The sequence below is a fragment of the Plectropomus leopardus genome, chromosome 22 (genome assembly GCF_026936395.1).
Source record: "Plectropomus leopardus strain MGB_pleo_1.0 chromosome 22, ASM2693639v1, whole genome shotgun sequence".
NCBI classification, from domain to species: domain Eukaryota; kingdom Metazoa; phylum Chordata; class Actinopteri; order Perciformes; family Serranidae; genus Plectropomus; species Plectropomus leopardus.
The window spans coordinates 15,541,304-15,569,224 of record NC_142197.1 but is presented as its reverse complement, the minus strand read 5'-3'; the positions used below and the strand labels follow the sequence as shown (position 1 = coordinate 15,569,224).

Genomic DNA, 27,921 nt, shown 5'->3' with positions numbered 1-27,921 from the left:
TCTTTCTACTGAACTACACCCGCCAACCATATCACCACACAGAAGGAAGCCTGCATTTACTCTTGGACGAGAGGCTTGTGACAGTGAGATGTAAACATTAATGGTGGCTGAGCTGTAATTTTAGGAAGCTCAGTGGTACAAGGTGAGCTAGCAGTAGATGCATCCACGTGTGTCCAGTATGAAGAGGACTGTGACTGTGGTAGTATTTTGTGGTATTTTTGATAAGCTGAAGATGAAAAAAGTAAAAAAAATACTGATGAACATGTTTATATAGAGATGTACGTTTGTCTTGGAGGTTAAAAATGTAAAAATGGCCAATTTGCATATTGGTAAAGACTGATTTTAAATTAAGATGTTTCGAAACCTATTATTGCCAATGACGTTTCTGAGAAGTTCTTTTGTATAATTTCTATTTTAAATGACAGCAGGTTGTCTTTAACCATCCAGCACTTGTGATACAATTTGTTCCGAGACGAAACTGCTAATATAAAGGGTCATGATTTCTAGAAAAAGACATTGATTCTGAGTTTTTCACATTTGCAATTTAAATTTTTTTTTGGGGGGGGGGGTGTGCTTAAAGCATCACAAGCCAAGTGCCATCTCGTGCCATTATATTGAAGAGAAGGCGGATATCTCTACAGCCAATATCTCTAACACTCAGCTCACACCAAAACAATCTAGATTGATAAACAGCACCACAGATAAGAGGAAAAAAAATATATTTAGAATTTTTGGTTGAATGGCAGCATGCTAATATCCTCACTGTGACGCATGGCTAAAAACCAAATAAGATTGATTAAGATAATTCTTATACACATTACAAGTGTACATAAGTGTTCGTTTATAAATCTTATGTCAAAATCTAGTTAAGTTAAGTCAGACAAAGCGCGAGACTAATCAAACAGAAAAACTCTTCTTATCTCAGCCCATGCCTTAGTCCACAAGTCACACAACCTTTATGTGTTGCAACAAAAGTCACAGCCATAAACCTTTCAGCTCTAAGCTACCGTCTTTGTCCCTCTATATGTACCTCTGCCATGTTGTGAGAGTTTTAAAGCCATGCAGATCAACTGACAATAACAACAGTCATGCAGAGATCGAGCCTGCGACGTTGTGTGAGAGATACATTATCTCTGTTTATCTTTCGTTCTGTTCCATTGGGTCCAGTTGCTCTTTTTTGGCTGCGAACAAAGCCACTCAGGCCGTGGTGACAGACTGCTACGTTGACAGGCCGCAGTCTCTGAGCTCACATGCTTTTTGTGGCTCTGTCTCTCAGAGCGGTGCCTCCCAAAAAAGACGCTGCATCATGGGGCCCACACTTTGGTACGTTCCCCTCTGATCCCTCTCTTAAGGCCCAAACAGCAGCTGGCGAGATTAGAGAGGAGAGGACAGTGACACATACACACATAGACTGTCCCTCACAGCAACACGGGCGGCCAGGACAGATCCGGATCAGACTGGAGTGGGGACGTCCAAACACATTCCCCCGGCAAGGATCACCTCAACCGGACCCTTTATGTCCGTTGATCTCCAGCAACCTCACAGTGGACCTTGTCTTTTGTTGGATCCCACATGCCATCTTAATTTGGGGAACAAGACAGAATTAAGAACAACTCAAGAACCGGTCTTTCTGTGGTAGTTTAAACTCATTCTGACTGGTTCTGTGCTATCACACTTCAGCCATGAGCTGTTTCGGGTACCGCCGAGAGTTAAGTAAATATGAGGATGTTGATGAGGATGAGCTTTTGGCTTCCCTCAGCCCCGAGGAGCTGGCTGAGTTGGAAAAGGAGCTAGTGGACATTGATCCCGACGCCAACGTACCCATAGGACTCAGACAGAGAGATCAGACGGACAAGACCCCAACGGGCACCTTCAGCAGGGAGGCCCTGATGAAGTATTGGGAAAATGAGACACGCAGATTGCTGGAGGACGAGATAGGTGGAGGAAGTCCCAAACCGGTCAGTAACTGCACTTAATTCGATTTGCTTGGTATTTGCAGAATGTGCCAGAGGTGAAGCATGTTTGAAGATGTATTAGATGGAACTAAAGACAAGTTAGTGAAAACAAATACTAAAAGAAACTGTTTGAAGTAAAAGAAGAAAATCATAACAAATTCCTCCGTCTTCTTTGGTTGTCTTAAGAACCGTCCAAATAGCTTAACAATGAACATGTTGAACATGTTTTCAAAGGTTCATTGTGAAAGATTTAGGGAGATATACTGGCAGAAATGGCATGTCATGCAAATATGTTTTATTCAATGAAAAATCACCTGAAAATAAGAATAGTTGGGTTTTTGTTTGCTTAGAGTGAACAATTTGTATCTACATATGTGGGTCCTTGTACATGGTGCCTGCCATGTTGCACCATGTTTCTACAGTGGCCCAGAACAGATAAAACAAGGTCCATTTGCATTCTCGCATTTTCGTGTTAGCCACGGTAGTTAGTAGCACCTATGCAATGAACCAAACAGCATAGGCAAAATGTGATGTGAGTGCCTTTTTTTCAGTGTTTCCAGCAATTAAAATCACTGGGTTTGTTTGTTTTTGTAGGGAATTTTCTGTGGAAAATTCAGCTCCTGGTAAAAACCTCCTGAACTTCTGAATATTAAGTTATCATTGAGAAAAAATGGACACAAATAAGCAGGTACTGGGTGAACAGTGTCGATAAAAAAAATAAAAACAGAGAAACTGCTTTTTTCAGTGTTTTTACTGGTTTAAATCACTATATCGAATTATTTTGGAGGGGAAGAGACCTCGGCATATAATTGGGCTCCTGGTAAAAACCCTCTGAAAGTCTGGAAGATAACAGAGAAATGACGCATCAGCATATACGAGGCTCGTGATATGACATATGAACGGCATTAAAGAAACACTGATTAGTGATGTGAAATTGGCTTTTTTCAGTGTTTTAACTGGTTTAACTCGTGTGTGCTTCGGGTGATTCAGATCCCGGTGAAAACCTCCTGAACAATGAACACTGCAGGAAATCTAACCGGAAAGAAGTTTCAGCTCATTGCAATCTGCAATCTCACCACTAGATGTCACTAAATCCCCCTAAATCTTACACACTCTTTATTTCAAAAAAAAGAAAAGAAAAAGCAAACACTCATTATAACAGCATGCATTTAAAGCACTGAATGATTTTATCAAAATACAGGATGAAGAACAAGAGGAGTGTGTGACAGAAGAAAACAGTGAAGAGGATGAAAAAGATGTTGAAAATGAGAAAGAACAGAAAAAGAAAGAGAGGGAGGAAGAAGAAGAAGAAGAAGAAGAACAAGAGGAGGAGGAGGAGGCTGAAGAAGAAGAGGAGAGTGGGGAAGAGGAGGAAGCTTTAACAGAAGAGGAGGAAGAGGAAGAAGAGGAGGACGAAGAAGATAATAAATTAAGATCTGAACCTTCAAAGGATTCTGGGGTGTTGACGTCACGGGCCGAAACTCTTATGCTGCTGAAGCCACAGAGGGTGGAGCCCATGAGACTGACTCCTCCCCCTCCACCTGCCGACCCAAACGCAACCGGAAATCCAACCATCGTCGACGAAGCTCTCCAACGAGCTCTTAGTGACGACCCTGAACTCACAGAGGTTAATCTCAACAACATCGACGACATCTCACAGGTAAGAGTGCAGACGGCTAAAGGTTTGAAAAAGGTGTAAATACAGGAGGAAAAAGACTGACAAAGACTGACAGAGACTTCCGTTGAAGTTCCACTACCTCATCAAAACAGTATGCTGGCCTATTTTTGGAACCAGGCATCCTGCCATGGTTGTGCAGTGGAGCATAGTTACATAATTGGCACAACCACTTTTTATGACAGGAAAAAGGACAAAAACAGGGTTTCCTCCACTGACCAGGTTTCTGTTTCCTAAAAATGTCAATCATTTTGGGGTTCAGTCATTGGTAAGACGCAGCTGAGAGTGTTACTTAACTCATTTCAGATTTAGGTGCAGAGGATGACCTTTCTGTCAACTTGGTAAACACTGGTCTTATTAAAGTGTTAAAATGTCTTTAGGCTGGTGGGGGATGTGTCAAGAAAAAAGACTTACCCAGTTGTCCTTAAAGGAATGAGTCAGACTTTTTTGGGATTGAATGAGGTACTCATCCATAGTCAGTGTATTACGTACAATAGATGATTGTCTGTGCACCTCAGCATTTTTCAATGGGGTAATAAAGTCTTTAAATCATGCTCTTCAAAATCAGACTAAATTATGAAGAACAGTAAGCAACAGCAATACATTACTTAGCCTCCATGTCTGTACTCTTGTCTGCATCTACTATAGGTTGCACAGTGACTATGGATAAGTACCTCATATAACCCCACTCAAAAAGATACGATCACTTTAAACTATATATTTTTTAGCATTAAATAATATTTTAAGGTCCCTGTTTCACAGTTTCAAAAGGTTCATATGTTTATTTGTCTCAAAACAGGTCAGTTGATGAGCTTTATGCGTTCATGCTGAGAATATTACAATTTACTTTTTAGGAAACCCTCATTCGATTTGCTGAAGCACTGAGGTCCAACACACATGTGCGGGTCTTCAGCCTCGCAAACACCCGAGCCGACGACCCTGTGGCTCTGGCCATCGCTAAGATGCTGAGGGAGAACTCGTCCATCACCAGTCTGAATATAGAGTCTAATTATGTGACTGGGAAAGGCGTGATGGCGTTGGTTCAAGCGCTTCCTGGAAACAACACCCTAACGGAGCTTCGGTTCCACAACCAGAGACACATGTGTGGAGGACAGGTTAGTCCTCCTCTCTCACTTCCTATTTTGTCTCAAACAAAATCTTCACAGAGTGACTTTAAGCTGGTTAGCTTCTCTTCGTAATCAGATGTGACAATGTTTCGCCTCCTTAAACTCCCCCCACAGGTAGAAATGGAGATGGTGAAGATACTGAGGGAAAACTACACCTTAATCAAGCTGGGCTACCAGTTCAACCTGCCTGGTCCCAGGATGAGCATGACGGGGATCCTCACCAGGAACCAGGATCGCCAGAGACAGAAACGGCTGCAGGAGCAGAGACAGCAGCAGCAGGGCCAACAGGGGGCGCCAGAAGGAGCTGTGAATCCCAGAACCACTGCACTGGTACATAATTGGCGCCTTTATAAGACATGACAGATAAAAAGGTTATTTTCCAACTGGTTGGACACACAGTGTACCAGTGACCGGCAATTGTTCTCCATTTAACTTTTCAAAGAGTCCATCTCTGTGACAAACAATAACAAGCTCTTCAGCTAACAATCCATGCTAATGATAACTGACAAAATCAGCTGCTTCGACTGTCTGTCATAGTGCAGCATCAATGGCTGTGATAAGGCTACCAGCCCAAATCTGTTTTTCTTTTGTTTGTTTTTTTGTCATATTCTGATTGATTTTAGAAAGTCTGGAAAGCAAAAAACAAAACATAACAAAAACAACAACAGCAAAAAACAAAAACACATAAAAAGCCATTTATGCATAGTGCATCCAAACCACTTTTTTTGTTGGTTTGACAATTAGCCCAAAGCAGGCCAAGCCGTATGGAAATCTGAATGGGAGGGGGCCAGAAGCATCTGACGAAGCAAATAAAACACAAGCCTGCAGATTTGTGTGGTTCCCAGATTAGGTTCCAGCACTTTGAATGCAAATTCTTGGTGTTTACAGCTGCAGTGTAAGGGAGCACATTAGCCTTTGCTCGTTATAAATGTCTCAGTAACAATCTGTTTTCCTCTCTCCGTCTATAGAAAGGAACTCCTCGTTCGTCACCTTACAGCTCACCCAGAGGATCTCCTTGGTCCTCACCCAAACTCCCCAGGAGTGACCAGGCTAAAAAACAGACTCCTCCTGCTCCACCTCCTCCTCCCCCTCCACCGCCTCCTCCACCACCACCTCCTCCTCCACCGCCTCCCCCACAACGGGAGAAGAAGAAACCCACCAGGATGATCGCGGAGGTCATCAAGGCGCACGAGGCGGGTGGCAAGAAGGTGAAAAAGACAAAAGGTAAGAAGGGCAAGAAGGGGAAGGAGCCGGAGAAAGACGAGACAACCAGCATTCTGAAGGAGCTGAAGAACGCGCTGAGGCCCGTGGCGATGGATAAGAGAGTGGAGGAGAGCAGCAGGCCGTCCACGCCAATGAGGTCGGCCCACGACCAGCTGATGGAGTCCATTCGCAACAGCAGCATCCGCAGTCTGAGACGGGTGAGTAAAAGGATTTGTGCAACAATAGGGATGTTTAAATTCTGTTTCATCATTGGATGGATTTATATTCGCTGTTCTCTGTGCGAATGCTGATTCAGCAAAGCTGGATTTTCAAAATAAAAGCCCTTGTATGGTAATGTAATAATGTAATAAAATTTAAAGTTTCTTTTCTTCAAATTTTCAGTACATGCCGGAAGTCGAAAAAAACTTCAAATCTTACTTAACTTTGAAATTTTACTTTACTCTATACTTTTATCTACAGCCTTCAGTAAATGTTAAAACAGGTCACAAAGTAATTATAATTCTTGTGTACATTTTTGATTGAATACTCCTTCTGCATACTTGCAGCTACAGAAACCACTCAAATGTCAAAATGTTATGCAACTTGCAGACATCAATACTTTCACTCAAATTTTGTTTTTTGCTTTATAAAGTACGCATTTCTCTTTTCAGCTGTTTATTTTAAATTCTAATTCCACCTTTGGCAATAAAGTTTACTGTGCACTTTTCCTAGCACTGTATTTCAGCTCCTAGCTTCTTCAGGTAATACTAAAAACATTTTACATTTCAACATAAAGATTTCTCAGTAGTGTAGTATAATGCAATTGGGCTTTTACATTTTAAAGGGAAGTCATATTTTCGCATTTGCAGCAAGGTTTTGCAATTTCGTTTAGCTTTCCGCATTCACACATTTGTTTTTTATTTCCAATTTTGTAAACAGTGGTGTTGTCCCCAAAGTACTGTATCAGATTAAAGGTGGATTATGCAGAAATGTATTAAGTGGCAAAAACACTCTTCCTACACAAGCAGTAAAGTAATCTACTTAATGCAGAACTGCCTCTACATGCAAACTGAACAAGTAGGAAGTTTAATTTAGATGAGGTGACACAGAGTCAGCAGTGTCTGAGTCATGATATGTATTTTTCTCCACATTGAGATACTGAAGGCTGGCAAAAGGCCACTTACCACCAACCAGCACTGTGCTATGATCACAATGCTTTGACTGCCAGAGAAAAAAGCCAGCATATAGCCAATAATAATGTCAGCCAAGACTGTCAAGTGCTCTTATTCTGAGAAGGAAGATAGGATAAAGAGAAAAATAAAGCCAATGAGGCAAACAAATACGAGAGCATTCACTTATCTTGTTTAATTTGCTACTTTTTTAAAGGAAATTAAAGCATCCGACCTTAGTTTTTTCTATCGGAGAGAGTGTGAAGTAATTCTTTGGCTGAAGCTTCAGCACAGCTTGTTACATTGTTAGAGTGGAAAATCAGCTCTGCCCTCAGATGGCGGGGTCTCCTAGCTGTGAAATTCCTGCCACTTAGACAAAGTATATATAGAAACTGTTCTGTGGAGCTTTGATAAAGGCAGATATGACACGTTACCAACCAACGACACACATCCAACAAAAACAGCTCTCTAACGCTTCATCTGTTGGCACCACCGAGACATTACGCATGGACTTGATGCAATGTCCAGATTTGCGAGTTTATAAAGAATGATAACATCTCATTTAGCTCGTGCTTTCCAAAAATGTATACATTTTTAAAATAAAATGTAATGCTTGTTTTAACAGAGAAAATTTACAAAATGCACATTACAGCTACACTTTATGTTTAAAATCAACTTCACAATGCTAATAAGGATATTTTCAATACAACAATCATATGTAAAATCTCATGATTTGATCTCATAAATCTCCCCTCTGTTACGCCGTATTTTTAGATAAAACTGTTTTGAATAAAAATCTTTTGATTTTAAATTCAACAATTTGCTTATAAATTATAAGTGAATGCTCTCTTGCTTGGAATTGTTCATTTTGAAAACACTGTGTAAAGTCCTTCTTGCACTCACAGAGGAGGATACAGTTTATTCTCCACATTAAGAAACATCAAACCTACAGTACATCAACCTTTTATCCACTTCCAACAGTCCAGTAAACCTTTTTAACTCCAGCTGAGCATCACCAATATAAAAGTCAGCTCCTCTACTTTATGCCACATGCTGTCAGTGGCTCCTTAAAAAACATTATTATCCAGATTCTTGCAACTATCATAAATAAGAGAGGGCTTTGTGTCTTCTCTGAACCCTGAAGGCCAACTGTCTTTAGCTGAGCACCATCTGTCCTGCGCTTCTTTAATCTCGCTATGCTCTCGGGAGCAGGAGGTCTGTGCAGAACTAATCGAAACATTACGGAAAATAAGACTGGAGAGCTGGACTGAGGTGTAACCGACTACCACATTTAACTAAGTGGACCCCGTGGAGAGATATTTCTTTTACAACAAGGCATCACCCCGAGACTCTTTATGAACCTAAATTCTGAAAAGGCATTAGGATAAGGTATTTTTTAGGATCCACAAGAACCCTGTGTATAATCATTTATCTAAATTGTGTGAACATTTTTAACAGTATACTATTAAGGATTTTTCTAAAAAATATTGACTCATACAGAAGAAATCCCTTTAAATTGTTAGTTACGACCCCGTAGAACAGTGTGGTGGTGTATTTATGTGCCCTCTGCCTGCATTTTCTTGTTTTGTTAATATTTTCTGTGTTTGGGACGTTTATGGGTGTGTTTGCCCCCACAGCGCTCAGGTGAGTTTGGGGCTTTATAAAAAAGTAGCGACCAGTTTCCAGACCATAAGCTGCAGGGATCCAAAAGACACAGTGCCGAAAAAGCACAAATATAGCGAGGAAAAAAGCCAAATGAGACTTACTTTAACCTTTGCTGGCAAGCTTCTTTACAAAAAATAACCGACAATCCTCCTTTTACTAAGTTTGCAACATGAAAATTTCATAGAAAGTTGCAGTCTGGATAGTGTACACTGTCAGCAACCAGAAACATGACTCACTGTAAATTAGATTTACCCCTTATAATGAAACAAGGCCATTCATGCAAAATGTGGTTTGAAAACTACATCTTTGTACCCATGACTCAGAAATCATCATTTCTAACTTTCTGATGTTTCTCAGTCACGACCACTGACTCATGTCCATTCATCTCACTCCCATCTTTGCTGCCACCATCGAAATCCTGAAAGAGCATCACTGCCTCACGGTCTGTATTTAAGACTGACAAAGCATTCTGTCATTCTCCAGGTGGAAGTCCCACATCATCTACGATAATACAAAAAGAAGTAAAAGAGGTCTCTCCATTGCCATGGAAACCATGGCGTCTCCCCACTGATTAAGACCGAGTGATGAAAGCACAAGATGTTGGGATTGCTGACAAAGCAAAAACTGAATTCTTACTCATAAGAAAGAAAACTATACTGGAAATTTGCACTGCAATATTAGCTTTACAAGTTTTTTTTAAAAAAAGTATTTAAGCATAATTGGAGATTTTAATTTTTATTTGTATTTCAATTTTGAAATGAGTTGACTGAGCTGTTTACCATTACGTTTTCTAATTCACTGTTTTCTTGTAAAATTGTAAATACGGTCTGTTGTTGGTTGAATCATGTGTTCATTTCTAAATATAGCCATTTGGTGTTTACAATAGTACCTGTCACTGTATATGACTGTTTTCTTATTCTTTGGTTACTGGATGAGTTTCATTTGAAAGAAAAAGGGTCACGCTGTGATTCAGCAGCATAACAAGCGCACACAGGCACTGTTTTAATCAGTGAGTCATCTTACTGGTCAAGCACCGCTGATGCATATTCCCGATCCGACACACTCACAAGACACCCACGCCAGTCAGCGCGTATTAGAGCAGGGCTCTGGCGCACTTGGTTTGAACAATTCACAATGCTTGACAAGCAAAGGGGAAAAGAGATGCTCACTGCTAGTGCCACTGACATCACAGAAGAGACCTTTGAAAAGAACTGATGTCTGTTTCAGGGCAATATCTAACCAAAGTTTGTTAACATTAGCCACCACAAGCTACTGGCTTTACTAATGGATTCAACTTTTCATTTTCAACAGCAATGTGTTACATTTTCTCTCCATAAAGACATAATTTTACATAAACTCGCCCGAAAAACCAGGTTAACGTTTCAAGCTAAAGGGACAGTTCAACTTTAAATCAAAAATACATTTTTTCCCTCTTACTTGTAGTGCTATTTTTTAATGTAGATTGTTTTGGTGTGAGTTGGAAATTTTTGGATATATCAGCCGTAGAGATGTCTGCCATCTCTCCAATGTAATGGAACTAGATGGCAACAAGCTTGTGGTGCTCAAATCAACAAAAAAAACCCTCCGAAAAACTTAACCGCAATCTCTCTTTCCAGAAATCATGGCCCACTCACTCAAGATAATTCATATGCTTTGTTATGAGCATATTCATGTAGGAACTATTTTCTTTCTACCAAAGTACACCTGTCGACCAAATCACTGCGCAGAAGGAGGCATGCATCAACTCAAGAGACTCCTGCTCATGACATCACAAGATGTAAACATAAATGGCGCCCTCCTTAGCACGAAAAAAATAGTTCCTACATGAAATTGCTCACCACAAGGTCTGTGGATTAGAAAAGAGATTGCTGTTGAGATTTTTAGATGTACGTCTGCCTTTTGGCGTTAACCATCCCATTAAAAGCCACAGGTACAGTTTGTAAAAATGATTTGGGGTTATTAGGGGTTGTTTATTGATAGTTATTGGGATTTCAATAGATGAACATGACCCAAGAAGAAACAGATTTAGCCAGTTAGGAGATAAGGATGCTGGCTCAAGAAAGACATATTGACATGATAGACTGGGACAGAGACGGAGTTTACCGGTTGGCAAGGAGAAACCAAGAGCATGTGAGGGCGGGGGGGGAGCGAAAGCAAGAGACTGAGGGATGTGAGCTATTACAATTCTAATCCTGGTCCTGCATTTGTTTATGTGTCTTGGAAGAGCTCCCTGACTCGTAAATCCACAGTGCAGCTGTTAGAAGACGACACGGTCAGGGGCTCAAGGGTGGCAACAGCGAGAAAACTACAAATTACACAATGGCAAACCATTTTTTCAAAGTATATTAGTTTCTACAGTGATTTGACACTTTAAAGGCAATCCATTCATCTCAGCATTGTACAAAACAAAAAATCATCTTCAAATTTGCCAGATTGGTATGGAAAAATTGTCAGTTATTAACTGCATGCATAGATTATTTTTTAGGCTTCCATGTTGATGATATTTGAGCACTTGAATGCAGCACCTGGGACCTTTCAAAAATAATCCTTCAATTTTAATATAATGCAATGACACTATTACTTTGCATGACTCAACAATAAGGATTGCCTGAATGCCCGGGGCAGTAAAATGCCACAGCGGGCAAGAAAATCTAGCAACTTACATGCCTGATCGCACAAGTGGTAAAAAAAAAAAAAAGAGTTACACATGTTGTCTGTATTGCTTTGCATCTATAACAGATTGTGTCCTTGTTCTGCATAATATAATTAAACACGACAATTTCATTTAGTTTTTGTTTTGGATAAATGCTAAACAAAAAAAATTGTATAGGGGCACGTAAAAAAATTAATGTGGGAAAGTAGATTCCTCAAAACTAGATGTGTATGAATTAAGCTTTGTTTTTCATTTTTTAACATTATTGTTTTTTTACTTGGCCAGTCAGGCAAGTCTTAGCACATATATAATAGTTACCTTTAAGCTTGGTAAAATATATTCTTTAGTCTAAAAGTTATGGTATGTGTGGGAAATGCTATAGATAACATTTATGAAATTATGTATTTCAAGAAGAAAGTGTATTAAGAAGAAAATTCAACTTCAGATTTGACAGTAAAAAACTGAGTGAAGCTCCTTTGCAGGGTTCACTCCCCATGCCAGAACCCAGTCTCCTCAATGGCCCTCCCAAATACCGCAGCTCAGTATGCACAATGCATTCCTCAGACTAAGTGTCCTAAGAATAAAACTTCCTCTACTCAAGCGCAGCACTTTGTCATATCTGTCAAACTGTCAATAGGAGGATCCGTCCATTAAATGACGAGACTTCCTGCTTGTAAATGAGGTCTCAGCGCTCCGGGTGGTCACCCCATTATCCGCGCAGAGACGTCAAGATTACTTTCAGGATGGACAGAGGGTGTCATGCACCACAGAGAAATGTAAAACCGGTCAGCAAAACTGTTAAGTATGCAAGTTTACTTGTATCCCTTAAACACTGAGCTACAGAGAATCCCTTAAGCTTCTGAGTCACAACAGTCAGACCCTTTGACCTTTGCATTCCTGCCCAATTTATGCATGCAGTGGCACAAATTAAAACCATGACTCTGTTCTCATTTTAAGCTGCCGAAATCATGAAATACGAATCTAGCTTTAAGCACATTTACGGGCAGTTTCACCAGTAATTAACCCATTATTCTACCTGTTACTTTTGACTAACTAAGTAAAATTGTTGGCTTCATTATAACAAAAATTATCATGTATGCTGTCTATATGCCACAGACATTTAGAGCCCCTTTTGCAATAACTCTTTAAAAGATCATACAAAAAAAGAAATCTGATGAGAGGAGATGTAATAGTTCATAAATTATGCACTTTAACAAATTTGTTAACCATAAAGTAACTTTAAGTTGCGTCTTACACAATTTACACTAGTCTGCCTTCCTTGGCTTGGACCTGGCAGAGGAGAAGAAATCAAAATGAACTTGTTATTTTAGGTAAGATTACTTTTTTTAGCCAATGAGCTCTTTAACTGAAAAAAAAGTAATTGTTTGTGCCACTGTTCGCTAGCGCCCAGTAAATATCTTCTTTTCTGTTCAAAATCAGGTTATGTTATTAATTTGCAAACTTGCTATCTAGCATCTTGAATCCTGACGCTCTTCCAGTTTCTCTTTTTGAATGACAAATACAGACTACTAAGTTTTATTTTGCACATGCAAGTGCAGGATGTATGTGCTAGTTGGCCATTGACTGCAGTCTTTGCAGTGTGTTTAAGCCAAGACACAAGTGGCAACAAAAAAAACAACAGTCTGCCTTCCTTGCCACTGCTGCCGTATGGTGTGTCTGGGCCTGAAGAATTCACAGTCAAAAGACAAACAGTTCTCCGTCACTTCTGTGAACACTTTTGTTTACATGCATGTGTGTACTGTATGTGTTGGTTGATATCTCTATGGCAGCAATGAATCCAAGTCGTGCTGCCAAGCTGGTGGAAAGTCCCATACCTGCTCTAATCCCTGTCGAACTCCGCAGCAGAGAGAACTGATACAGGGTCAGTGTGGTGTCAGCTGATGTGGGCCGTCAACTAAAAATAAATAGTAGAGGCATAGAATTGTTGTGGTTGTTATTGTGATCGTCACATTTAATTACAGCATTTAAAGTGATGACTAAAAATATTATTTAAAAGGCCAGTTTTTATTCCCTCATGTCATCTCTGCTTACCTTCTTTTCTTAGTGTTCAAATCATTTTTTGGGGGGGAATTTACAGCCAGAAATGTTATATTACACGCACATTTACGCATTTAAGTTGCATATATGCTTGACAGCTATGGTTATGCTTTGTCCCTCACTCACTCGGTTTTCATTTCTACCTGGCTCAGCGGGTGAAATGGTAGCAGTAAAGGGTGTGATAATCCTCTGCTCAGCTGTTCCCAGATCTGTCCAACTCCCTGTCTGGCTGTCTACTGCAGGTGATGAGACCTGTATTCATCACTCACACACACACATACACACACAGGCAAACAGATGCACAGACTCAGATTACAAACTTGATTGTGCTCTCTTACAGGCGCTACAAAGTGTGTGCATCACGAATCAGGATCACTTTTCCTCCATAAATCAAAGCTATAAGTCAAAGTTAAACATAGACCACTAAACCCTAAACACATAATTAAACCTAAGTTAAAAAAAAAAAAAAAAAAACATACATTATAAACAGGTTGTTAAGTTAAAAGAAGCCAAAATACCAACATATGTAAATATCAACCTTTTATTGGAGTGTACAATGTAAGAGTTCATTATTTGTCAAACCTCATTGATTAGGCTTGACGTCCATAACATCCTATTAACCCGAGTCACCTACAGACGCTAACATCAGCAAAAACATGGCTAGGTTTTCCCCCAAAAAGTATCTTGATATTCGACAGAAGAGGTCAGTTCTTACATCAAACAAGTGGCAATTTATCTCTAAAAGACTGAATTTAAAGAGGACAAAGACAAAACACATTTTGACCTTTCATTGTCTTATTTTTTCTGGATGTTTTTTAAACTGTGGTAAAGATGTTTCTGTATTAGCTCTCCTATGACTCACAATATGATAGTAATATTAGCATGCTACTCGTTCGCATGTGCAGCCGAAGAGAAACCCTGGAAGGCCAAGCTTTCTGTTTGACGCTTAACGGACAAAAGAGTTGGCAGTTAGCGGCCCATTTAACAAGAAAATTTGAAGTGAGACTAAAACCTTTGAAAGAAGAATTAAAACATTTTCCTCTTACGAATAAAAGGTTTAATTTCTTAGCAATAAAATGCACTCTCGTGCAATTCAATACTCTAAAATGGGTTTTGCTGCTACAGCTTTTTGTGGTCTGGGATGACCAGTTAGCATATGCTGGCTTATGCTAACAAATGCTAACTGGTCTACTATGACTGAAGGGAGAGAAAATTTTGATCCTGTCTTTTTTTGCCATGAATTACACATATTTTTGTCAATTGAAAAGATAATTTTGCTTGTCAAAAAAGTTGCAGTATGTCATAAAACTGTTGTATAAGAACGTGAAAATACATAATTAGAAAGATAACACAACCAAAGGTCATGCAAGTGATGTCTGGGATGTGCTCACACGAGAAAAGGTGGTTTATTCTTTCTTTTCCCGCCAGCTTATAAAAAGAAAAATAACTAGATAAAACACATCAGCTAAAATAAGGTCTATCTAGCTAGCTAGCAAACAATGAATGTAGCTAACATTACTTGTTTGGCATGCGTTATCTACGAGCCTATAGATGTAATTCAGTGAACAGTTTGTAATAAAGCTATATGGTACTACTCAATAAAACCAAACTAAACTCTTAACTTGCAACATTATGTGTAATTCCTGGTGAGACAGGGTCAAGTTTTTATTATTATTTTTTAAAATTGTACACATATTTCTGAAGTAATAATGGACAACCGAAGGGGGAGGGCTCTCTTTTGCTTTATGACTGACAGTTTTTCTCCATTTGTGCTACCATGATCATCAGGTTTTAGCCTTTTTCTAAATTTCCGTTACTTGTGGCTGCAGTAGCTGCTGTTTAGTAAGTTATAGTCTTTTTTCACACATTTGCTCTGGTTGAATAGCGAGCACTGCACGAGTACAGTGTCGCCACATTAGGCCACAAAGTAATGAACTGCTAAAATCACAGTCATAAATAGGTTAAATTTCTCCAACTCTGCTAAGTTTGAGCAGGATTGGATGGGTTAACCACACCAGGACAAGTCATGCCATTGCAGTTGTCTTCATCAAAAAGCAGAAGACTTTTTAAAATCATTTTTAAATTTGATTTTTGCATTAAAGGTTTTGTCCCTTGTGGCAAATCCACCTTAAAATGATCCCACAGCAAAAATTATCAGGAAACATCATTTAGTTTGGTTGAAATACATATTGACATCTGACTATCTGGTCTTTGTAGGGAATAACTGACCACTGTTTGAGTTCTTAATAATAAGCATTTCCTATATTACACCTCATGATTTACTAGTTAGTCAAGAAACTATTGATACTTATTTGAATAATGCCATGAATCTAGCGTTTCTCCCTATACTTTGTCAGCACTTAGTGTCTATAACAGGAAAAAACACTGCTTTAGCCCCGCGGTTTCTGTACAGTAACTTAGCATATGGACCCATTATAAGCATCAGGTGTGTAAAACTAAAATGTCTTTATTCCTCAAGCTTTACATGATGAATGACCTGATTCCAACAAACAATACTCTGCTTGCTATTGTAAAAAAAAGAAGAAAATGATAAAAAGAAAATAAGCATAATTTCAACTGAATCTGTAGTGACAGTGGCAAAAAAAGAAAAGACAATTCACAGCAGATAGCCAGTAATAACACTGTGGGCTACCTCCATGCGTGTCCTGTATGTAGTGTGGTGGGTTAACGGTTAAAAATGCTTAATGTCCAAGTGCCTCATTACTTAAAGCATATGTATTTCGTAATGATACAGACCTGAAAATGTCCTGTATTCATGCAGCGAGTCTCCTCTTTCAATCTGTGCAAAAATATAACAAGACTCAAAACTCTGGAGCAAATTTACAGTCGACAGCAAATGAAGCTAAATATTCCAAAAAGAGCATTTTCCTTTTTTTCGTTTTTGTTTTTAAGAAAATATGAGTGCTAAACTAGGATCATTTGAATAAGTAAAAATAAACTAGAGAGCAATAGGGTATGAAAATAGTTTTTTTTTCCTCGTGACGAACAATGAAGACACGATTAATGAAGGATCCGTGGCGACTAACCCTTCAATCACTGACCAAAAGAAGAAAAATAAACATTCAACTCTAAGAAACGACTTGATGAAAAATTGCACGTGTTAATCTGGGGAACATGGGAGAGTGACAAGGAGGGAACAGGTGTGAAGGGAGGCAGCAGACATGAAGGATGGCTGAGAGACAGATGGAGGTGATGAACATCAAAGAGTCGGGGGACGTGGGAGGAGAAGAAAGAGACGCAGAGAGACGAAAAAAATCCAAACGTAGTTAAAATGTGACATGTTTGCTATCAAGAGACGAGAGAGATGGAGCCGGCAGAACAGAGACAGACATGACAGAGATAAAGAAACCTAAGATATGAGAATGACAGACATTTACAGATTAAATGAGGTATTGCACAGATTAATAAAAAAGCATAAAGGCAACAAAAATATACAGCAAATTGATAGAACATTTACATTTAGAACTTTGAAATTAAAGATTTCTTTTAAGAAAGACAAGAACTATTTTAGTGTCATAATCATCCACGGGTGGGGAGGGGAGAAAAAAAAAAGAAACAAAAATATCGCTAGTCCTCCCATTCATCATCATCCTCAAAGTCCTCCTCATCCTCATCGTCATCGTCCTCATCTGTGGAAGACAAGAAGACATTAATGTGAAGTGTACTGAAAATGGCTGAATTGTTCTCACAGGTAAGGACGCAATAAAATACACTGAAGTAATTATCCTTTTAGAAATTAAACTGGTATTTTCCAAAGCGCTTCCTTGTCCAGATAAAATGTGTTTATGTGGAGGCAAAAACATCAGAAATGTCTTCTATTTTTATCTTTGCACAAGACTAAACCTTCACTTTTGTATCTCCTTTGAATCTATTTTAAGGGAAGTTTTCTCCACTGAGAGGCTTAAAATGGAAAAAAAAGAGGAACCACGAGGTTATTCAAGACTGATGAGGAAGTGATGAAAGTCTAACTTACATTTTGGTGACAGCGTGTCTTCTGACATACAAGAAATGACACAAAGTCTGAGTGCCTGCAACGCGCAACTGCTCAGTCTTTAAGGGTTGAAGAGGAAGCGTTTATTACTCTATGCACATGTGCAGCTTAACTCCCAGGATCTACTGAAATCAACTGTGAAAGAATTACAACTTATTGTGAGTTGCTTTGGGCAGAAGTCCATGCTAAATGATCGTAATATAATGTTAAAGAAATACTTCAGTCCTCTATTTGATTATGAATTAGTCACCCTGTGTTACGTTTAATTTATGAGGAAAACTCTGTTTTTCGCGCTTACTTAAATGAACTTAAAAAGAATTTTTAAAAAAAGAGAGACAGCCTTTTTGGACAGGCAACTGAAAAGTAAAATTCATATATGCTCTCTTTGAGATTTTTTTTTTGTTTTTGGATTCTTCGTTCACTGTGGAGGCATGCAAGAAAAACAAAGTTTTCTTTACAAATTCAACATAACACAGTGCGAGTAATTTATATACCAATAGTAGATTGCAAGGTAAGTTCCATGATAAGTGTTAAACTAATAACAGTGTGTAAACCTTCCTGTGGATTTCAACTGTGCATGACATGAAACAGGAAACAAAGACAATTTAAGGGCTACTTGCGTAAATGTTGAATGTGTCTGTGTGTTTGTGTACCTGAAGAGTGAATCGCCTTGCTCCGTTTCTGCATCACCTCCATCAGGGCCCCCACGATGCCTGCCGAGGGGGCCGGGGTGGAAGGAGCTGAATCCGGATTATCATCTCTCTGTAAAGAAGACGGCGGGAGTTAAAACTCTGGGTACATATAAATCTATTTTTGACTGAGAGGTGTGTTGTGCGTAACGAACGAATGCTGACCGGTTTGAGCTGGATTCCTTGTCGGATTTGGTCCAGAAGTGCGTCTCTGCCGGTGCTGGACACCGGCCGCTCTCTCTGCTCCACCTTCTTCAGCTGGGTGCCTTCTCTGATCTGACTCAGCAGGGCCGACTTACCGGGCATGCCGCTGTCCCCTCCATTAGCCTCCGGCAGCGGGGGGGCAGGGGGTGGAGGGCCAGGAGGTGGGGGAGGTGGAGGGGGAGGAGGTGGTCCTCCGGCACTGGATGGAATTGAGGATGAGGGAGGAGGAGGTGGTGGGGGAGGCACCACAGGTATTGAGGCGTGGGCTGGTGGAGGAGGAGGAGGGAGAGAGCCTCGGCTGGGCGGGGGAGGTGGTGGAGCGGACATGCCAGGTCGGGATGGAGGGGGAGGAGGGGGTGCAGAGACGGGAGCTCTGGAGGGAGGAGGAGGTGGTGGGGCACCTCGCCCCTGGCAGGAGGAGGGGAGGGGGCCGAGCCGTGGTGTGGGGGTGGGGGAGGAGGGCCACCTCTGGATGGAGGAGGTGGAGGAGCTGGAGAGAGAAAAAACAAAAATTTGAAGTGAAAAAGAGCAAAGTTGAAATCATTATTTTATACCAGAGTTCACAATGAAGCCACGATGAACATCCAGATTTTGTTTCAGTTTGTGTGTTTTTTTTTTAAAATTTCATCCTAAAAAATATATTTCACGAAGGGACAGCTGGAGGATCTGGAGAGTCACAAAGGATTTCACAGCACATCTGTCAAAAATGCTCATCAATTTTCCAAATCTTTAGTGTCAATGCATCATGCAGTTATAAAATGAAGCCACTGGGGGCAGGCTTCTTGAATGTGACTAATGTTGAATCTCATTATTGAAAACTGTGGGAATGATGTGTTATTCATGACTCCTCAGAGTCAGCTAATGATCAACCATCCAACTACAAGTACACACAAGTGTAAGAGAGCAAACACTGAACTTCAGTAACTGCAAAAACCTCACACGCTATGACTCAATTCTTGGGTCACCGTACAGCAAAACATGACATGCAAAGTCATAAACTGTCACAGCACGTCATGCACAGTAACCTACCACTCCACTGCGGCGGATCTGGGAATAAAATCACCACCAGTTAGACTATTTTACACTGACAATCACCCTGTAAAACATATTTCACAAGGTCAGCGTGCTGCAAAAAACCCGTGCATGGATATTATAACACAGTCTCACTGAACATTTACTACATCATGGCGCCACACATGTGCTGCAGCACGCCAACGAAAAACCCACACAAGGTATTTACTACTTTGAAGAAGGGCGTTTTCATAATAAGTACAATGTGGGTCGTGTAGTCCAGATATTATTCGACCTCAACCTCAATGTGTGTTCATAAATCTAATCTGAAACTTGACACTAAGAGGCTATGTTAATCACACACTCACTCTGTTTGGCACTTTGCTGCTCCAAGAGTTTGGCGTTTCTTAATATTCGAATGGTACACTCCAACAGCGCTTCAGATTTACCAATGGACCCCTAGTCTCTGCTCATCCATTTTTTGACACACACATGAGCAGAGAAGAAGAGCTGGGGCGTACAAGCAGGGAGTGAGTTGTTTTTTTTTTAATGGACTGCAAAGATGGAAATAGAGTGCCGTGAAGCATGGCGAAGTGGCATGTCCACGAGCCCTGACACACACAGTCTTTTTGTCTCCTTTTTTAATCTCCCTTTTCAGTTCTAATTTTTTGTCCAAAGAACAAAAACTGGTAAAACAAAAAAATCCCTTTTGCTACTATGGCAGTAAACTAGTTGTTTTTAGGGTAGAAGACAATCTGTGTTCCTAACAACGCATCGTCTTTACCTTGTCTCCGTAGCTCATTTTTGACAGCTTCTACGCCCCCTTTCTTCTCTATGAAGTCGTAGATGACCTTTGAGGTCTCCTTGTCCTTAAGCTGGGCCTCGGAGATGCCGCACATATCAAACAGATTCTTCAGCTCTGGGTCCAAGTTATTCAACTGAGGAAAAAAAAGAGAGAATATCACAGTTTGTGGTTCATAGTATGAAATTCTTTTAACAAAATAAGAAAAATATAACTAATGATCATCTTGGGCACATTTGTCGTCTGCTTCAGTGAAAAACATAAATCCAGCCTCCTCACCACAGCAACTAACACAAACTGGCTACAACAGAGTAGCTCATGTTTGAGCATATTCCTGCACATGCATAATCTGGTGCCCTATATGTTAAGATCTGTGATGTGATTTCACTGGTTTTAATCTGTATTTATGAGCTTTACAGCTCAGTAACACATTATGTGAGAAGCATGTTAAGTGTTGAGTTTGGTTCAGTTCGGATTAAAAGGGGGACATCTGAAAAAGCAGGATTACACAGTTTGACACTGGCTGTGAGAAATCTGTTCAACCACATCAACCGGTTCATTCAGTCAGGAGCCTGTAGGAAGTCACTCCTTTAATAAAATAATTTGTGATGTTACACTCTCCCTTGCCACTTTCAGATATGAAGGAAGCTCAAAATTAGGCTGCAATATCAGCCATCATGCTGCCACCTGGTGGTGTGGGGTCACAATTGCAGGCTGGCACCCAGGAGAAAAAATAATTCGCATTAACCCACATTTTACAAGTTAAAAAAGGTCTATGCAGGGCTTTTATTATTACTGTTATAAAAGCAAATATGATAAAGAAAAAGCCATAGATAACTGTAGAATAATGCTGCATTCAGACTATGCGCTACAATGCAACAGTGTAAACAGCTACATTATTGCCGAGTCGCTGTGCTCATTCATGTTGTTACATCATCACAGTCTTGTGTGTTTGTTCCTTGCCACAAAGCATCTTAACTGAACATCATCTAAAGTTTGTATTTGGTAAAAAAAAACAAAACAAAAAAAAAACTGCTTTATATCAATGTCCACTTTAACATCACATTTAGCCACCTCTTTGCATATCTGGGTCCACATAATGCTAGCACAGCGCCAGCAAACAAAGCTAAATGACACAGCACCTCAGCTAGAGACAAAAACATATGATTGGTTAACGCTTCACCACGTCATTGGAGCCCCAAAAAAGTCGAGACGAGCTCAACTTTCATTTGTAATGCGTCAGGTCCGTTGGCGTTCCAATGAAGATGAAGTGCAGCCTGATGCTGTATCGCCTGTACTGTGAACGCAGCATAACTACGTTAAATGCCACATTCTGGTGCATTTTCAAGTATTTTTTTCCCACCACAGCTGGTCACTAATTGTGTCCATTGTAAAAAACATTAATCTAAGCTGACCACAGAATTTTTTTTATTTTTTTAAAAATTTTTTTTAAATCTAATGTGCCTATTGCTACTTCAGTTAGTAAGCTTTAAGTAAATCTCGTTCTATTTCTATCCCATTTAAAAAAAAAAATGTGAAAATTACTGTCACTGTCTGTGACTGATTATGGTGATATTGTATACACGTGAAGCTTTGATTAGGTATCATGCATCTCTAGATTTCATTACAAATGCAAAGCCCCTTCCTCTCCACTGCATTGGTGGATTGGATGTCACTGACCACTCACAGAAAACAGCATTTGTATATTTTTAGCTACAAAGTGATACTAGGTAAACATTCAGTTTTTCTCTGTAACCTTCTTTGTCTTAGTTCTGTCAATTTCCAGCTGTGCTATTTTTAAAAATTTTTCTTTTGCATTTTACAGATCTGGGGAAAACTGTATTTTCCTTCTATGCGCCTTGGGTGTTGAATAATCTCCAAACAGATCTAAAATTAGAAACTTTTATATGCATGGCTGAATTTAAGGGGGAGTTCAAGACAGAGTTTTCACACATTTTCATAGATAAAATTTCAAAAGTTCTCATGGCTTTTAAAAGACCCTATTTAAGGACCAAGGATTTTCCTAACTTCATTAACTTTCCAGGCTTTCCATGACTGTAGGAAACCTGTAGAGAATGTGGGGATGGAGGAATTAGGTTGTTTTTCCTGAAAACCATAAAACTTTAAATTTCCTTTTAAATAATGTGAAAAACGTATCATGAGGAAATAACTTAAAAATGTGTTCATAAATATGGTGATTAAAAGTACACAAAACTTTACACGTTTTATATTAATTTACAAATTTAAAGTTACCCGGAAAAAAAAAATCACATTATTTAGAAGGAATTTTATTAAATCTTCTGTGATTTTGCACAGCTGATACCTAGGCCTGGTCTCTCTTGTAAAAGAGATTTATGATCTCAGTGGGACTCCGTGGTGAAATAAATGTAAAACACAAACACATTTTGGATGGATTATCACTTAAAATGTGCCTATTTCATTTGCAGTGTCTACTGCTTAAGGGTATGTAAGAAAGAGAATAAAATTACCTGGTATGACTATAAAATATATCCCTTGCTCATTTGTGAATCCACTCATTTGTGCTCCAGCTTTAAGCCTGAGGATTTGGGAGGTCAGCATGCTTTACTCAGCTGACGTCACCCATTCAAATCAATCTAAGTCCTTGAAAGCATTAACTTATGAAACCAAATCATCTGAATTTCATCTCTTTCATTTAAGTCCTCTGACCTGCATGATCTCATACTCATCATCCTGCATCCAGCATAATTACTGATGATGCTTTTTGGGAACGAGTCCATGGATTATGCAGATGCAGGTTGATTCTCTTCCCTTCCAAAATCTCCTTGTGTAACCCTGCTGATGACTTGGCCTCGCAGCTCAGCAGAATATTTTGGGAGCTGATATTAAATTTTGTCTGGGAGAGGGATGTTTGACTGACAAATGCAAAGATGAATTAGGGGACCAATTTTAAGAATATCTAGAGGTCACATACTACAGTGTGGGGGAGGGACACACGCACAAATTAGCACACATATTAATGTTACATTGCTGTATTGCACTTACATCAAATCCTGTGTTTGGATCCCATCCTACGTGGCCAATGTGCCTGTGAGAGAAGCACAGGAGAGATTGTGAGATCACATCAAAGTCAAAAACAAACAGAAGATATATAAAGCTAATTTCCCCCCAAAAGAGGAGACACACAGGCTGAGGTTGGTTGCACTGCTGCATTATCCATGTCGCTCCCTTTTTTAAAACTCAGATGGCCCACTGGTGACCTGCTGCATCTCATAAAGACTATAATAGTGACTATTCCTGAAAGCACAGCACAGATTTCCCTGCATTACCAATCATGCTACACTCTATACAGGATTGGATTCTGAATAAAGACAGCCTGGATTAATTCCTCGCCCACTTTTACCAGCACTTATACGGACAAGACGGATAAAAGACAAATTTGTCAAACGGCTACAATAAACTCAATGACCTACTATCAAGTAGCTGTTGCTCTTTGGGTTCAAACACACAAATGTTTAATTTGCATTTATATTACAATCTGCATACAATCATTTATAAAAAAATTACATCAACCTGCTATGCTTCCGGTGACTTGTTAAGTATTTTTTCAACCCAACTATGATTTACATAACAATAACACGAGACATGCCAAAGGGTTTTACCTCCCATTAACAAATTTTAATTTGTCTATTTTAATTAATCTATTTTGGTTTGTCTTTTAACTTATATATATATATATTCTGTCTTGATCTTGTTTAATTCAATTATAAGTACTATTATTTCTGTGTTTACTGCTAATATTCTTTGAACTGCATTTACTCTTATTGGTACGGGTTGTTGTTGTTATTTTGGTTCTGTAATTATTTCTCTCTTAAATTTTGTCCAGTTCGGCATTATTGTTTGGCTCTTATTGTTATGTTGCCTTTGCAAGAAAACCTTCTTGCTTCTGTTTTAACTTTATTTAACTATATTTTGAGGGTGCTATATAAATACAGACTAAGGTCCTGTCTGATGAACCAAATTATTTAAAATCACAGGAATTAAATTGACCATTCTCACTATCTCTCTTATCAAAAGGAGTTGGCTGAACATAAATGCCTCTGTACGTGCACACTTTCACTCACACACACATACACACACACACACACACACACACACAGAAACAGTCTTACGCATACACATACATACACTACCAAACTCCCACTTGTGTAATTTTATCATATTGCGCCACCTACAGGCAGAATGACTTCAGAGTTTGTAGGATCACTCACTTTGACAAGTGCATGTGTTTTAGAGTTTGGGCACATGTAGTATGTGTGTATGTGGTAATGTGGAATAACCAATTTAAAAAAGTCAACACAAACAATTACGAGTCATTGAAAAATGTTGAAAAGGATTTTGCAGCTCAATCTGAACAAGACGATTTTTATCAATCACTGGACTGAAGCCCGCCCTGATATTAAATGGAGTCAGACTTCCATTTGAATAACACCTGTCAAGTCCTCCTGATAGATTTGTCTCGGTATTATTTGAGCGAACCGATCGACTCTCTGTGGTATAATACAAAAAAATGTTTTTTTAAAAATAGAAAAAGAAAAAAAAAGATGTTTGAACTCACAAAACTATTTAGCAAATTCAAAAACAATCTGTGAATTTATCAATTTATAAACAATATAGACCAATTTAAAGTCAACACAAACTTTAATTCTAACTTGTATAATTTGTGCATTTGCAAAATATTTTTGTGCATTTACAGTTTTTTTTTGTATTTGTGGGAGTTGTTTTCTATTTACAAATTACAAATTGACACACAAATTATTGATCCAATATTGAGACAAATCTGTCTCCATACAAATGGTGCCATTTGTATGGCTGAGGTGGCTGAGGCTCACGCACAAGGTAACACTTCCTGCTCAGTTAAACATTCACAAGCAGTTACAAACCAAGCAAGAGAAATTTGGGGTTCAGTATCTTGCCCAACGATACATGGAAATGCTTCCTTTTAGTGGACGACCCGCTCTACCTCCTGAGCCACAGCCGCCCCAGAGTGCCTGTGTGTGACTCACTGGAAGTTGCTTGGTGTGCCGATGTCCGCCTTGGTCAACCTCTTCTTCTTCGCCTTGCCCTTTTTCTCTCTCTTGGGGAAAGACGAGTGCACGATGTTGTTCATCTGAGAGTTGTTATGGTAACGATGAACATTGCTGATCTCTGGGTTTTTGATGTCGACTGTAGCCATGGGCAATGATGGGCCTTAAAAATGACAGAGACAACAAAGTTAGGGTTTATATAAAACAGCAGCTGGAATGAATACAGGACAGCAGTTTCATTAAAATACAGTTTCTGGAGTTTTCCACTGCAGCCAAACAAGTATGAGTACTTTTTAAATGTTGAATGCATGTACCTTCGTTACATAAGAAGGAAGGAAAAAGAATTAGAAATCTGGTTTAATAGGGACAATGCAGTAAAATGTCTAACATTTCATTGAAAATGACCTTGGGTCCACTTTGAATTATAATCATGGAGCTTTTCAGGGCCAGCAGTGTCCCTTTGGTTATGTAATCCATTATTTAACAGCTATAACAGACTCAGGTCTAGCTATTTTATTTTGGTTTGTGGGCGTGAAAATGGCTTATAATACTTGGGATTATAGCATCATCTCATTATTACCTCTCAGGATATTTGATTTAAATGGCAGAGGTGGTTAGACTAAAAACAGATACAAACAAAACATTATTATCAAAACTTACAGTGTCTTTGAGTTATAAAGGTTTAAATGTGGTGTAAAACAGAGGAATGGACTCGAGTCACATGACTTGGACTTGAGTCAGACTCAAGTCATAAATTAGATGATTTTAGACTTGACTTGAAAAACAATGACAAAAAAAGTCTTACAACTCAACTTGGACTTTAAAACCAATGACTCCTGACTTCACTTGGGTTTGAGCCTTTTGACTTGAAAACTTGACACCTTAGCCCAAAGACTGAAAAATATGTTATTTAAAAAGTGTGCCAAAAACAATTAATTTCCTGACTTGCTAACCTTATTCATTTCCAGCACGTTGACACTTAACTCTCCAGTTTGCATTTGTTTGAACGTATCTGACATCCAATGAAGTTGCAGAAGAGAGAACCATAAATAAAACTAATGTTATGTTACTGAGCGGCAGATTCACTCTTGCAGATGATGCATGCCTCAATGAATCCTCCAAACTGTCAGCTATGTAAATGGAAATTATTTTTGTTACTTGAACCTAGAAGGTGAATTTGTTAATAATGCTTTATATTTATCCATATTTATACATTCAAGTATACTTTTAACAGTTAAGTATAGTGCAACAATTTTTATTTAAATTATCGGTTCAGGCACCGTTTAGGCGCTAGTACCGTTATAAAAGTATCCTTTTAGCACCGCTTTCAGAATAAAACCCAAATGATACCCAACCCTATACTCAGGACATCGTGGGGACAAAAGGACACATACACACACATCACTATTGGACCAGTATATCACGTTTGGTGCATCCCTTCGTGTCCTCATACTAAACTAAAAACACAAGATGCCACAAGATGTCACAGGGATGATAATACATTGCATTCAAATTTGATCGTAATAATGTGGAACACTTTTTGTGCTTATACATCAAAGTGAGGAAAAGGATAGATTCCTTTCTTCTGAAAACAAGCTACTCCCAGATAAACACGTCACGTAACTCCACAGGGTAAAGTAAACGACTAACAGGCGGTTACACTGAGCGGACACTAGAGTCCATCATACTCACGCAGCCACACAATGTGGATTTCAAATCACAGATGACAGATAGCACTGCCTCAGCTGAAGCACATACCTTTAACACTCTCACTACATGGACTTTTGGGAGTTTTGCTGGGCGAAGGCGAGGCCGACCGGCTCCGTCTCCTCCTCACCCTGTCCCAAATACACCCACCATCTCTGGCTCTGCATGCGCTCATACTGACACCGAGAAGCATCTTGCCGACCAAGTTGTGCGCTCGCTCTTCAGGTGAAATCGAGAGGCGAGCGGTCGGGTCGGAGAGAGATGGGTACAGTTCGTCCTGAGGGAGGACCAGGCAGTGCAAAGAGGACAGACAGCTCCCTGGGCTCAAACCTCCACCTCCTGCGGCTCCTCCTCCAGTGCCCTCACAATTGAGTTCCTCAGAGGGAGTAGACAGGAAGGTGGTGCAGAACATCATCGTAGCAGCAGCCTGGGCATGAGCGATGCGGTGAGAGCAAGCTCAGATGGAGACACCAAGGAAGATCGGAAGTATTCTTTCCGAGTCGAGAAAGAAATAGTCTGTTGGAGATATCACATCCAGGATGTTCTCATCTCCAACACGGACAGGCTGCTTTCCAAAAACCTTCTCTTGAACCTGACTTTTTAAGCAGGTAAAAAGCACAATGCTCCTCTCTTTTTTTCAGAATGGATCCCTGTCTTTCCAGGGAAAAGGTTTTTTCTTTGCTGCAACTTGAAAGCCAAGATGACCTCAAAGGTTTCCAAAACACGACCAAAACACCAGCACAGAATAAAAACCAACTTGTGACGGACTTGTTGCAACAGTCTGCATTTACTGAATTAATATCCTCATCAGACATCTGGTGGAGTTTACGCTCATGCTGTCTGAGCTGTGAAGGCAGACATCCAGCGATGCCATCAGAAGGGAGAAGAGCCAGCCAACACTTCGCCAGCCAGCGGCCAAAGTTTA

At 39.6% G+C, this 27,921-nt stretch overlaps 2 protein-coding genes across 2 annotated transcripts in view; one reads left to right on the top strand and one right to left on the bottom strand.

Annotated features, from left to right (window-relative positions):
* The first annotated feature begins 1,314 nt into the window (after nt 1–1,314).
* Nucleotides 1,315–9,682, top strand: lmod2b (leiomodin 2 (cardiac) b). Its single transcript, XM_042511724.2, has 6 exons — nt 1,315–1,958; nt 3,157–3,615; nt 4,485–4,745; nt 4,872–5,087; nt 5,726–6,178; nt 9,278–9,682. Exons 1-6 carry the CDS (start codon nt 1,683–1,685, stop codon nt 9,302–9,304), a joined length of 1,692 nt encoding a protein of 563 aa, XP_042367658.2. The 5' UTR covers nt 1,315–1,682; the 3' UTR covers nt 9,305–9,682.
* A 4,350-nt stretch (nt 9,683–14,032) lies between these two features.
* Nucleotides 14,033–27,921, bottom strand: part of LOC121961209 (actin nucleation-promoting factor WASL) — a 32,133-nt gene continuing 18,244 nt past the window's right edge. The window contains 7 exon segments of the mRNA XM_088072719.1: nt 14,033–17,155; nt 18,171–18,279; nt 18,372–18,820; nt 18,823–18,900; nt 20,206–20,359; nt 23,248–23,290; nt 25,269–25,452. Coding sequence (XP_087928845.1) covers nt 17,094–17,155; nt 18,171–18,279; nt 18,372–18,820; nt 18,823–18,900; nt 20,206–20,359; nt 23,248–23,290; nt 25,269–25,452 — 1,079 coding nt within the window. The 3' untranslated portion in view covers nt 14,033–17,093.

Excerpts from the sequence above, each read along its gene's own strand:
- lmod2b (XM_042511724.2), top strand. The coding sequence starts at position 1,683 with ATGAGCTGTTTCGGGTACCGCCGAGAGTTAAGTAAATATGAGGATGTT. Across the intron at positions 3,616-4,484 it reads ACATCGACGACATCTCACAG|GAAACCCTCATTCGATTTGC; the intron begins GTAAGAGTGCAG and ends TTTACTTTTTAG. Across the intron at positions 6,179-9,277 it reads GCATCCGCAGTCTGAGACGG|GTGGAAGTCCCACATCATCT; the intron begins GTGAGTAAAAGG and ends GTCATTCTCCAG.